Below are 12,650 nucleotides of genomic sequence, written 5' to 3' on the forward strand. Positions count from 1 at the left end.
AAGTAGATTGCCCAGTCTTCCTTCCAAGGGATGGCTGGTGGGTTTGAACTGCTAGCCTTCTGGTTAGCAGTCAGATGCCTTAAGCACTACACCACCAGGGCTCCCCTCAGAGGCACAGAGAGGTTAAATAACTTGCCTGAGACCACACAGGGAGTATCAGAGTGGGGATTTGAACCCTGGCCTCTGCCCAAAGAGCACCCTTCTCACCCTGTGTCATGCTGTCTTGACTTCAGGTAGAAGAACGGGGCCTGGAACCCAACCCTGAGGGTATCCCTCAGCCCAGGGGCCAGCGATAGTCCCTGTAGGAAGCTCGATGACATGCCCAAGATGGTAGAGACTGAGGACCTGGTACAGCTGCGGAGGCTCAGCCTGGAGCTCCTGAGACAGCTGTGGGCTGGGCAGGAAGCCATGCGGCAGGCTGTGGCAGAGGCAGCCTCTGAGGTGGGTGTAGGAAGGGGTTGCCTAACCCTCTGGACAGAATCCGGATCTCCAGGGTCTCCTGGTTCAATGTGCAGATTTTACTGATGAGAAAACTAAGGCTCAGTGAGGGAAGAGGCTGGCTCGGGACACTGCTGAGGCTAGAGCAGAGATGAGGAACAAGGCCTTTATACATAGTGCAGGCCAACGGGGAGGATGGCCTGTAGCCAGGCTACTCCCTGATCTAGCCCCGTCTCCTCCAGTCAAGCCTGGACTCCAGCAGCAGCCATGATGTGGAGACACCATTATCCCAGGAGACGACCTCCACAGTTTTGAGAGCCTCCTCGCTACCGGGCACCCCCCAGGATGGCCCCTGTGATCTGGCTTGGCCTGGCGGGACTAGCTCCCTGGCAGTCTCTCTCCCAGCTCCCAGCTGCCAACACCAGAAGTGCCTGGGCCGACCAAGACCTCACTCTGCACCCTTGCTGGTCACCTCGGACTTGAATAATCCAGAGCTTTCAGCAGAGCTGGGCAATCCGGGGCACCAGCAGGCCGTGAAGTGCATCCTGACTCCTCGACAAAGCAAGCCATCCAAGGTAACTGGGCTGGCAGGGCATGTATCAATGCGATCTTCTTCAAGCATCACTTTCTCTATCTGACAGACAGGCTCACAGGCAGCCTCTCTTGTAGGTTGTGAGGCTTCTGGGAGATACCATGTGAGTTATGTCTGGCTTAGCCTAGGTGCTTGGTAAGTGGTGGCCATTAGTTTCTCAGCCAGTACTTTGGGAAGAAAATGATGAGCCTCCATTTTACAGATAGGAAGCTGAGGTGCAAAGGCCAGGTCACATATCCCAATGCGGATGAGTCGATTGTGACTCATAACAATTCTACAGGACAGAGGAGAACTGCCCCATAGGGTTTCCAAGGCTGTAATCAGACAGATGGGGCCACACTTTTTATTTTGCAGCTCCTGAGCCCCAGGGCCTCTGTCAGGGTATGAGTTAAGACACAGCCCTTTTCTTTACTCAGGGTGGGGCCTCCTTTGGGCCAGGTCTATTGGCTTAGCCCTTGCCCCTCTCTACCTCCCTCTTCAGCCCAGAGTGACCTTCAGAAAGGAGCCTGCCATGCCTGAGTGGAGCTGGCGCCTCAGGCCATACCTGGGCTACGACTGGATCGCAGGTGTGGCCCTCCCCTGTGCCCATGGTTTCCTGAGAGTGAGGAGTGGGGTCCCAGCTTGCCTGTGAACTTGCCTGAGTCTCTGTCGAGTGCTGCTGCTGTCTGTCTGTCTGTCTGCTCCCCTCCTCGGTGAGCATCTTCAGCACCATGTCTGTTCTCTCAGCTCCTGCTGCAGTGACAAGCACAGTGACAGTGCTCAGCTGATGTTTGTTGAATGAATGAATGAATCGGAACCTCTGTACTTTGGAGCACTTATGTACCAGACACTGCAAAACTCTGTACATGGGTCATCTTTTTAAATCTTACTTCCCCCTGAGCAACTTCAGTGGCCTCCTGGCTGGTCTCTCTCTGGCCTCTTTTGCCCGTTATAATCCATTTTCAACACAACAGCCAGACCAGGTTTTTGAACATGGGAATCAGATCATGGAACAAAACCCTGCCTGGTCCCATGCCATCCCATGATTGGTTGCGGATCAGACTTGTGATCCATAGCGTTTTCATTGGCTGATTTTCTGAAGCAGATTGCCAGGCCTTTCTTCCTAGTCTTCCCTAGTCTGGAAGCCATGTTGAAACCTGCTCAGCATCATAGCACCATGCGTCTCCACTGACAGATGGGTGGTGGTGCATGAGGTGCAGTGGCTGGGATTCAAATCTGGGGCTCTGGCTTGGAAGGTGAGCTTTCTACCACTGAACCACCACTGTCCCTACATGTCACCCGCTCGGTGTCATATCAAACTTGTCCAGAATCTGGAAATCCTGACTTCTGCCTCACCTGCTCCTCCCTCTGCCTTCCTGCCTCTGTAAATGCCACCTTCACATCGAGTGAGGGCAAAGCCGCAGTCTGTGATTTTCCTTCCTGATGAAAACCTTCTCCCTTGATCCTACATTTGCTTCTAGTTATGGCCAGTCTCTGCTTTTCTTTATAGTGTAGTTAGGTGCCATGGAGTCGATTCCAACTCTTGGCGGCCCTTTGTACAACAGAACCAAACACAGCTTGGTGGTCCTGCTCCATCCTCACAGTCATTGCCGTGTTTGAGCCCATTGTTGCAGCCACCGTGTAAGTGCATCTCATTGAGGGTCTCCCTCTTTTTCGCCGACCCTCTACTTTACCAAGCATGATGTCCTTCTTCAGGGACTGGTCTTCTTGGTCACATGACTGAAGTATGTGAGACTAAGTCTCACCATCCTCCCTTCTAAGGAGCATTCTAGCTATAATTCTTCCAAGACAGATGTGTTTGTTCCTCTGGTAGTTCGTGATATATCAGTATTCTTTACCAACACCATAATTCAAATGGAGCAGTTCTTCAGTCTTACTCATTGTCCAGCTTTTGCCTGCATATGAAGTGGTTGAAAAGACCATGGCTTGAGTCAGGGGCACTTTAGTCCTCAAAGTGTCATTGCTTTTTAGCACTTTTAAAAGGTTTTTTGCAGCAGATTTGCCCAGTGCAATATGTTGTTTGATTTCTTGACTACTGCTTCCATGCGTGTTGATTGTGGATCCAAGTACAATGAAATCCTTGACAACTTTAGTGTTTTCTCCATTTGTCAGGATGTTGCTTATTGGTTTGTGTCTTTATAATAAAACTCACAAGGCTGTCTAAACTTGCCATCTCTAATTCCTCCCCTCACTTTTTCCTAACTCAGGCTTTAGCCCTGACACTCCACTGGTGCTGCCCTTGTCCAAGCCATCACTGACCTCTGTATTGCCAACCCCTGGACTCAGGTCTCAGTCTTACCCCCTACTTGGTCCATGAGCAGCATGGGATATGGGGCCTTCTCTCTTCCCCGAGACCCTTGATTTCCAGGGTGAGAGCTCCCCGAGTCTCTGCTGTCTCACTGACTGCTCCTTCCTGGAGTCTGCTGGACCCCCTTCCCTGTCCCAGCTGCCCCTGAGGCCCTGGGCTCTTCACCTGCCTTCCCTCCTTCTGTGATCCCACCCAGTGCAGCGGCTTCCCTTGCTCTCTGTGCTTTTCTTTCTGGCCACACCTCTTAATTCCAGACTTGCATGTTTGACTGTCTCCCTATGTCGTTGACTGTTAACCTCCCAGTTGCTGTCGAGTTGATTTCAGCTCATGGCTACCTCCTGCACGTCAGAGTAGAACTGTATGCCACGTGGTTTTGAAGGACCGTGACCTTTCGGAAGTAGATTGCCAAGTCTCTTTTTTAAGGAATTTCTGGGTGGACTTGAACTGCCAACTTCTCAGTTAGCAGCCAGGCACGTTAGTCATCTGCACCACTGGGGACTCCCAATTGCCCAGTCTTATATCCAAAGTCAAGGTCCTGACTTCCATTCTGTTCCTTCTACAGTCTTTCTTTCCTCTGTAGATGGAAACTCTGTACCTGAGGTCAGGCCATAATTTGGAATCGACCTTGATTCTCTCCTTTCACATATTCCTCATCCAGTCCATTAGCAAATCTGGTTGGCCTTACCTTTAAAGTACTTCGCGCATCAGCTGTCTCTGCCAGGATACCTACAGCAGCCTCCTTACAGGCCCCTGCTTCCTTTCACAACACAGAAACTAGAGGAGGAATCGCATAAAAATACATAGCCGATCTGATTGCATCACTCCTTGGCCCAGAACCCTCAGGGCTCCCCAACCTCATCTCCCCAGTACTCGCCCGTCACTCCCTGCTGGCCACTTCTACCTCCTTGCTGCTCCTCAACCGTACCAACTATGTGCCTGCCTCAGTGCCTTTGTACTTGCTATTCTGTCTGCGTTCAGTGTGCTCCTTGGGATGTCCATGTGGCTCCCTCCATCAGGTCTCTGCTCAGGTGTCAACTCCTCAGAGAGGCCTTCCCTGGCCACCCCCGCACTGCCACTGTCAGCATCCTGACTCTGCTCTCTTTAGTTCTGTCATAGATTTCTTAGGTCCTTACTTCATGTGCCTCACCATATTAGAATGTGGGCTTCATAAGGGCAGGGCTTTGTCTAGTTCACTGGTGTTTCCCTAGCACATGAAACACTCAGGTACGTGGTTTAAAAAAAAACAAAAACAAACTCACTTCCATCAAGTACATTGCAACTCATTGACCTTATAGGCCAGAGTAGAGCTGCCCCATGGGGTTTTCAAGGCTGTAAATCTTTATGAAAGCAGACTGCTACACCTTTCTCACACAGAGCGGCTGGTGGGTTTGAACTGACCTTTTGGTTAGTGGCACATGAACGCTTTAACCACTGCACCACCAGGACTTGTTAGTAGGGGTTCTAAATTTTTTTTATGGTTTTTGAATGGGCAGTTGAATAATGTCAGGGCAGACAGACAACTGACTTAAAGACAGCACTCCCAGTGAGTGGAGGCACCTCCAGGTCAGTGTGAGGCAAGGGGGGCCCCCAAAGCAGGAGGACTTAGGGATGCTAGGGCTGGTATCCCTAAGCCTGGATCAGTGGCCATACCGCAGGCCCCGGCTGCCCCTCAGCTCCCCCGTGCTCTGCCCACCAGGATCTCTGGACAGCACCTCTCCTGTCACTGGCAAGTCTGAGGTCTTCTTCTCAAAGCTGCAAAAGTTCCGGGAAACCAACAAGGAGGAGTGCATCTTCAGTGACCCTGAGTGAGCAGGATGGGTGAGGGCTGTGCCAGGGTGGCTTGAGGACTCCCTGTGGAGTCCCTGCCCTGGCCTGCTCACCCCTCTCACCCTTACAGATCCCAGTTCCTCAGCCTTTGTGAGAGCAGCAATGTGGATGAGGACCATGAATGTAAGTTTGTACATACATGTGTGTGAGGAGTGTATTGGTGTGTTCATATGAATGCACTTTGGTATACACTGTATATGTGTGTGATTTTCACTATATGCCTGCGCATGTATGTCCATGAAGGTGACTATGTAAGATCGTGCTTTGTGTTTGTACACATGATATCTGTACACGTGAAGATGCCCATTTGTGCTTGGTGTGTGTGTATGTATGTGTGTTTGTCACATGCTCAGTATTTTTACATGTGAGCATGTGTGTATCTGTGTGCCCTGTGTGCACACATTTGTATGTGCCTGGGGGTGGCTTATGAGCTCAGAGGGGTCAATCGTATCAGTGAGGTCGGGGCAGAAGGGGGCCCAGGACCTGAGGACCCTGGGTCAGGGTGTGGCTTCTCACGGGCCTCACAGGTGTGTACTGTTACCGTGTCAACCGGCGCCTGTTTCTGGTACCTGCGGATCCTGGCACCCCCTGCCGCCTATGCAGGACACCACGGGATCAGCATGGCCCTGAGACCCTGGAGGAACCAGCACAGGTCAGGTGAGTGGTGGGGGCCAGCCATGGGTGGAGCAGCATCTAAGTCGGGAAGGCTTTGCTCTCCCTCCCACCGCATCCTGCCAGTTTTGGGGCAGAAGGTTGGTGGCTGGAGCTATAGCCCACAGCAGCCAGAGGCGCCTATGTTGATGCCCACTGCACCCTCTTCCCAGGGTGAGCATACCAGTGTCCGTCCTGGACCCCCCACACCGCTACCGCATCCACCGGCGCAAGAGCTTCGACGCCTCTGACACCCTGGCCCTGCCTCGGGTGAGCCGCGGGGGTGGGGGTGCTGTCCCATCTGGCACAGGTCACCAACTGGATCCTGAGGTCCAGAGACGGTCAGAGTCTGCCCCAAGGCCACACAGTGATGCTGGGTTTGGGGAAGGTGGGAACTCAAAGTCTTTGGAGTCCTGGCTAGGAGGTGGGGCACCCTATGCTCCACAGCCTCCAGGATTTGTGTCTGCCCCATGTTGCTGTAACAAGAATAGGTCCATTTATTGAGATCTTCTGTGGGCCACACATGCCATCTTAGGATTATCTCATTGAGCCCCTCTGCAACCAAGAGGGCAAGTACTGTTAACCCTACTTTACAGACAGGAAGCTGAAGCAAAGAGGGGGAGGGACTTGTCCCAGGTCAGCAGTTGCAAGAGCTGGAATTTGAATCTGGGTCTTTCTCCTATAACATCTCCCTATACATGCTCTTTCTGTGTCCCCTGGACAGGAGTGGGGCCAGGCCCTCTCTCCGCCGATTGTGGGCAGGGGGGCTGGGTTGGGAGGAGGAGAGGGATGCAGAGGAAAATGTGGGTGTGACAGCACCATCCTTACGGGATGATGGGATAAGGTAGACAGTTTAGGGAATTAACAATGGTCAGTCATATGAGGTGGATCTCACCATGAAGGACACACCCAGTTCCTGTCAGCATCCTCCCTCCTGATTTGGGTTTGGGAGTACCAGGGGTGGGGGGCCAGCAGGGCTAGGAAAGTGAGGGCTGGGGTCACACAGTGAGGGGACACAGGTCCCTGCTCTGGGGGAATGTCAGTCTGAGGGGGGAGGCACCCATTCCTTGGGAGACTGAGGGAGGAGGCTGTTTCTGGTCAGTGGGTCCCTCCAACCTGATGGGTGGGACACAACCCCTTCCTGGGGGATAGACCCTGTCAGCTGGAGTCATGGCTGTTGCCCTGCCTCAGGAGTGTTTAACGCCTTCCTCTCCATAGCATTGCCTGCTGGGCTGGGACATCATCCCTCCCAAGCCAGAGAAAAGCTCAGCGCCCAGGAACCTGGACCTCTGGTCCTGTGTCTCCTCAGAGGCTCAGCACCGGAAGCTTTCTGCCGCCAGCCCTACCCGCCTGGTATGGTCTGGTGCCCTGGGGAGGGATAGGTACCTTGGAGTAGGCCTGGAAAATGCAGAGTCCCCTTGGGGGTGGAATAGTGGTGGAGAGTCCAGGGCTTGGAAACATTTCTCTGCAGGGCCTCTTTCCTCCTGGCCTCTACCCAAGCACCCCTCAAGGCTCCACTGACTCCTGCCGGCTGCCCCGCCCACCTACCCTTACCCCAGGAAGGTGACCCTGATTCAGATCCAGGAGGGACTAGGGGGTGAGGCTGTAACTGGGATGACCTTTGACACTCACCTTTCATCATCCAGGCACTACCAACGCAGGCTCCGCCCCCCACCCCAATCTGGTTAGAACCCCAGGTTACCTGGCACGGCACTCCATGGCAGAAGCCCTGAGGACTGAGCACTTGGAGGAGGGCAGCACCCCTGCCATCCCCACAGTCTCTTCCCTATAGGCTGTGGGAGCCATGGTGGTGGTGGGGAGCCCCTGCTCTGTCTTGGCTGGAAGTGGACTTGGGCCCCATCTTCCTTGGTTTGGCAGGGTAGGTGGACCCAGGCTTCGGCTTCCTGGGAGCAGAAAGTGAGGGGTCGCTCCAGAGTGGGGTATACGAGTATGTGAGGGGATTCTGTGATGTTTGTAAATAAAACTTGGTGTGCTCTGTGGCTCCACCTTCCTGTGTGTGCTGGGTCTGGCCTGTTGTTTGCATGCACAGAAGGTACCTGTTCTTTAAGCCCTCCCCTTCCCTGTATGTTAGTTCTCTAGTGCTGCTTATGACAGAAATACCACAAATGAGTGGCTTCAGCAAACAGACATTTATTCTCACAGTTTAGGAAGGTCTAAGTCCAAAACGAGAATCCTGACAACTGGACCAATAAGCAGCATCACAATAAATGGAGAAAAGATTGAAAGTGTCAAAGATTTCACATTACTTTGTTCCAAAATCAACACCAGCGGAAGCAGCAGTCAAGACATCAGACAACGTATTGTACTGGGCAAATCTGCTGCAAAAGACCTCTTTAAAGTGCTGAAGAGCAAAGATGTCTCTTTGAAGACTAAGGTGCGCCTAACCCAAGCCATGATGTTTACAGTAGCCTCATACACAGGTGAAAGCTGGACAATGAATAAGGAAGACTGAAGAAGAGTTGATGCTTTTGAGTTGTGGTGTTGGCAAAGAATACTGAAGGTACCATGGATTGCCAGAAGAAAAACAAATCTGCCCTGGAAGAAGTGTAGCTGGAATGTTCCTTGAAGTAAGAATGGCCAGACTTTGTCTCACCTGCTTTGGTCATGTCAGAAGGTACCATTCCCTGGAAAAGGATATCATGCTTGGTAAGGTGGAGGGTCAGCAAAAAAAGGGAAGGTCCTCAATGAGATGGATTTATAGTGGCTGCAATGATGGACTCTGGTATAGCAAGGACTGTGAGGCTGGCACAGGACCGGGCAGTGTTTTTTTTGTTGTACGTAGGGTCACTATGAGTCAGCCAATTTGACAGCACCTAACAACATTTAAGAGCAATATCAGAGTTCCTTCTGACATCAATTTTTTGTCTTTTCTTTCTTTTTAATGATCTTTTGCTTTCTTCCTGTATGATGTCCTTGATGTCATTCCATAACTCATCTGATCTTCAGTCATTGGTGTTCAGTGCATCAAATCTATTCTTGAGATCATCTCTAAATTCAGGTGGGATACACTCAAGGTCACACTTTGACTCTGCTGCTCTTGATTTAATTTTCTTCAGTTTCAACTTGAACTTGCATGGCAGAAATTGATGGGCTGTCCTACAGTCAGCCCCTGGCCTTGTTCTGATTGTTAATGTTAAGTTTCTCCATCATTTCTTTCCACAGATGTAGTCGATTTGATTCCTGTGTATTCCATCTGGTGAGATGTATGTGTATGTGTTTGCATATACACATACATCATTGGTCTTGCAAAATTCTACCATATGATCTCCAGCATCATTTCTACCACCTAGACCATATTTTCTAACTACTGATCCTTCGTTCCCAACTTAAGCATTGCAATCACCAGTAATTATCAATGCATCTTGATTGGACGTTTGATAAATTTCAGACTGCAGAAGTTGGTAAAAATCTTCAATTTCATCACCTTTGGCATTAGTGCTTGGTGCATAAATTTGTATGTTAGTTGCATTAACCAGTCTTCCTTGTAGGTATGTGGATATTTTCCTATCACTGATAGTATTTTATGTCAGGATAGATCTTGAAATGTACTTTTTGACGATAAATCCAATGTCATTCTTTAATTTGTCATTCCCAGTATAGTAGACCATTTATTTGTCTGATTCAATATGGCCAATAGCAGTCCATTTCAGGCATTAGTGAATGCCTCACTCACTCACTATCGTCAAGTCGATTCAACTCATAGCAACCCCTCCTTGGATTTCCACGGTGGTATATCTGTGGAAGTAAATTGCCCAGTCTTCCTTCCAAGGAGTGGCTCGTGGGTTTGAACTGCCAGCCTTCTGGTTAGCAGTCAGATACTTTAGGGACTATGCCAGCAGAATTCAGGATATTGATGTTTATGCATTCGATTTTTGACAACTTCCAATTTTCCTAGATTCATACTTTGTACATTCCACGTTCTCATTATTAATGGAAGTCTGTAGCTGTTTCTTCTCATTTTGAGTCATGCCACATCAACAAATGAAGGTCCTGACAGCTTTACTCCATCCACATGATTAAGGTTGACTCTACTCTGGAGAGGCAGCTCTTCCCTGGTGGTATTTTGAGTGCCTTCCAACCCGAGGGGCTCATCTTCCAGCACTGTATCACGTAGTGTTCTGCTGCTATGCAAGTTGCCAGTTTTTCAAGAAGTAGGTTGCCAGGTCCTTCTTCCTAATCTGTCTTAATGTGGAAGCTCTGCTGAAACCTGTCCAGCGTGGGTGACCCTGCTGGTATTTGAAATACTGGTGGCATAGCTTCCAGCATCACAGCAACACAAGTCACCACAGAACAACAAACTGACAGAAGAGTGGTGGAATGATACAGCTTCCTTTGCCTTGGGGTTGCCTGGATGTTCTTGCTCCCACCTTCATTCCATCTAGCTCCTTGTCATCTTCCATGTCTTGACTGGATAGCTCTTCTTTCCAGAAGCCTTCCCTGAACCCCTGGGTCCCTCAGGTCTCCTCTCCATTACGCTCTTTACCTCTCTGCATTTCTTATCCTCAGCCATTAAATATTAACTGATTTTGAAATGAATTGCTAACACCTGTGTCCTCTGCTAGAATTTAAACTCCATGAGAACAGAGAGTTTTGTTTTAGTTGAAATGTTTTTATTTTCTGTTTTCTCATAATTAGTGGCTAAGCTGTATTTCAGGGTTACCTTTTTCTCTTGCCTGGATTCTTACCTACTCCATGAAGATGATTAGGCAGCTGCTTTCATTCCTCTGAATATCAGGAGCCTGTGGTTGAGCACACACTATATTTGCCTTACATGCTTCTTGCCTTCCAATTAATAGACTTTTTTTTTGGTCCCCGCCATGTATAGAGGAGCTCTGGTAGCTTAGTGCCTGAGGCACTTGACTGCTAACCAGAAATCTGGAGGTTCATACCTACCAGCCACTCCTCGGAAGGAAGGTTGAGCAATCTACTTCCGTAGTGATAGTACCTCGGAAACCCAAGGTGGGATCACTATGAGTTGGGTCCAACTTTACGGCACGTAACAACAACAACACCGTGTATGGAGCATAAATCCTAAAGGAAAACAAGCAGGCCAACTACTTCTAAACTGACGTTCTGTGTTGTTGTTGTGTGCCGTGGAATCAGACCTGACTCATAGCGACCCCTCCTTGGGTTTCCGAGGCAGTATCACTACGGAAGTAGACTGCTCAACCTTCCTTCCAAGGAGTGGCTGGTGGGTTTGAACCACCAACCTTCTGGTTAGCAGTCAAGTGCCTTAGGCACTACGCTACCGGAGATCCCAAGTTTTGTGTTAGTCATTTGGAAATAAACACAGAGGTTCAGACTGCTCTGTTGCTCACATCAAGGGACACACCTGGATCTGCATATTAATGGGGTTTAAAGGATTTCAGTCTTCTCTTTCCACCCCTGCATGCTGGACTCAGCAGCCTTGGGGCAGGTAGAAAGGCAGGGAGGTGTTTGACTTGCTGAGCTATAGATCTCCATGCCAAGCCTGATATTCTATATATGTAGGATTCAGTGACATGGTTCATGATGCCTCCCCCATCCATCCATCCATCCATCCACCCACCCACCCATCTATCATCCATCAATCACCATCCATCCACCATCCATCAGTATTCACTCATCCATCCTCCTAGTCATCCATCCATCCATCCATACCCATCACCATCCATCCACCCATCCACCATACATCGACCCACTATCTATCCATCACCATCTATCCACCATCCACCCATCCATCCATCCACTGTCCACTTACCTGTCCACCCATCCATACAGCACCATTCACCCATCCATCCACAATCAATCACCAATCATCCAACATCCATTTATCCACCCATCTACCATCCATCCATCCATCTGTCCATCTGTCTACCCATCCATCCACTCATCAATCCATCCATCCATCTACCACCTCTCCATATACTTATTCATCCAGCACATATTATTGAGCTCCTGTTATGTGTCAGATGCTATTCTAGGCTGTGCAGGTGAACCAGACCAACAACCTTCTCAGAGGGTCTCCCGCACTACTTGGGGTGACAGGCTGAGGCAAACCAGGTGGTGATGAGTATTGTGAAGAAAGCCAGTGCATGGCCAGGCCTCTACTTCCCTTCCCACAGCTCTCACCTCCAGCACCCCTCACAGGTGAGGCTTCAGCCCTGCCAAGTTTTATTCTCATCCTTAAACCTGCCAGGCTCCCTCTGGCCTCCAGGCCTACATCTACTCTGTTCTGTCTGCCCAAAGCTCTTCCTCCACTGAACACATCTCCACACACATCCCCTGATTCTGCAGAACTGGCTAAGGGGTCCTAAGTCTCAGGTCCTACAGCCCCCTCTACTCAACTTATCACAGACTTTGTTACACTCAACTGTAAGTTCCCTGAGAGCAGGGACCAAGCTTTCTCTGTCCTCGGCTCTATCCCCAGGGCCTAGTACAGCATGGCATATGTTAGATGTACATTAGATAAACATGGAATGAATGAGTTAATGAGTCCGAGGACTTGGGAAGATAGAGGCCTGGGACATCCCTAGGATCTGAATGGACTGTTCCAGGAATGTGTTGCTGGGGGCAGAGCCACAGTTGTCGTAGCTGTTACTGGTTCTCAGTACATGATGCTGCCCTATGTCTCAGACCCTAGAGGTCTGGTTCTACATCACGTTCCTAGGGGAGACTACAGTGTCCTGGGAAGGTGACATCTCCACTGGGGAACTTCAAATATTTCTTTGCAGCTGGGAGCCCCTGTCCTTGGGCCTGCAAACAGGGAGAGTGTAGACACTAATCAACACCGCCTCACCTTCCACCAAACCTTTTCAACTTTACAAAGAACAA

The 12,650-nt window shown here is 50.1% G+C and overlaps 1 protein-coding gene across 1 annotated transcript; it reads left to right on the top strand.

Annotated features, from left to right (window-relative positions):
• The first annotated feature begins 327 nt into the window (after nucleotides 1-327).
• On the top strand, nucleotides 328-7,549 carry LOC103198497 (migration and invasion inhibitory protein). Its single transcript, XM_007942668.1, has 9 exons — nucleotides 328-441; nucleotides 681-1,013; nucleotides 1,512-1,596; nucleotides 5,035-5,143; nucleotides 5,236-5,288; nucleotides 5,693-5,822; nucleotides 5,990-6,086; nucleotides 7,035-7,169; nucleotides 7,463-7,549. Exons 1-9 carry the CDS (start codon nucleotides 328-330, stop codon nucleotides 7,547-7,549), a joined length of 1,143 nt encoding a protein of 380 aa, XP_007940859.1.
• Nucleotides 7,550-12,650: the final 5,101 nt, after the last annotated feature.

The sequence above is a fragment of the Orycteropus afer genome, unplaced genomic scaffold, assembly GCF_000298275.1.
Source record: "Orycteropus afer afer isolate SDZICR_OR568_19922 unplaced genomic scaffold, OryAfe1.0 scaffold00094, whole genome shotgun sequence".
NCBI classification, from domain to species: Eukaryota; Metazoa; Chordata; class Mammalia; order Tubulidentata; family Orycteropodidae; genus Orycteropus; species Orycteropus afer.

What these genes read in the sequence shown, in the direction of transcription:
- LOC103198497 (XM_007942668.1), top strand. Translation starts at nt 328, where the DNA reads ATGGTAGAGACTGAGGACCTGGTACAGCTGCGGAGGCTCAGCCTGGAG. An exon ending in GGGCTACGACTGGATCGCAG is followed by an intron (nt 1,597 to 5,034) that starts GTGTGGCCCTCC and finishes TCTGCCCACCAG; the next exon opens with GATCTCTGGACAGCACCTCT. An exon ending in GAGGAACCAGCACAGGTCAG is followed by an intron (nt 5,823 to 5,989) that starts GTGAGTGGTGGG and finishes CCCTCTTCCCAG; the next exon opens with GGTGAGCATACCAGTGTCCG.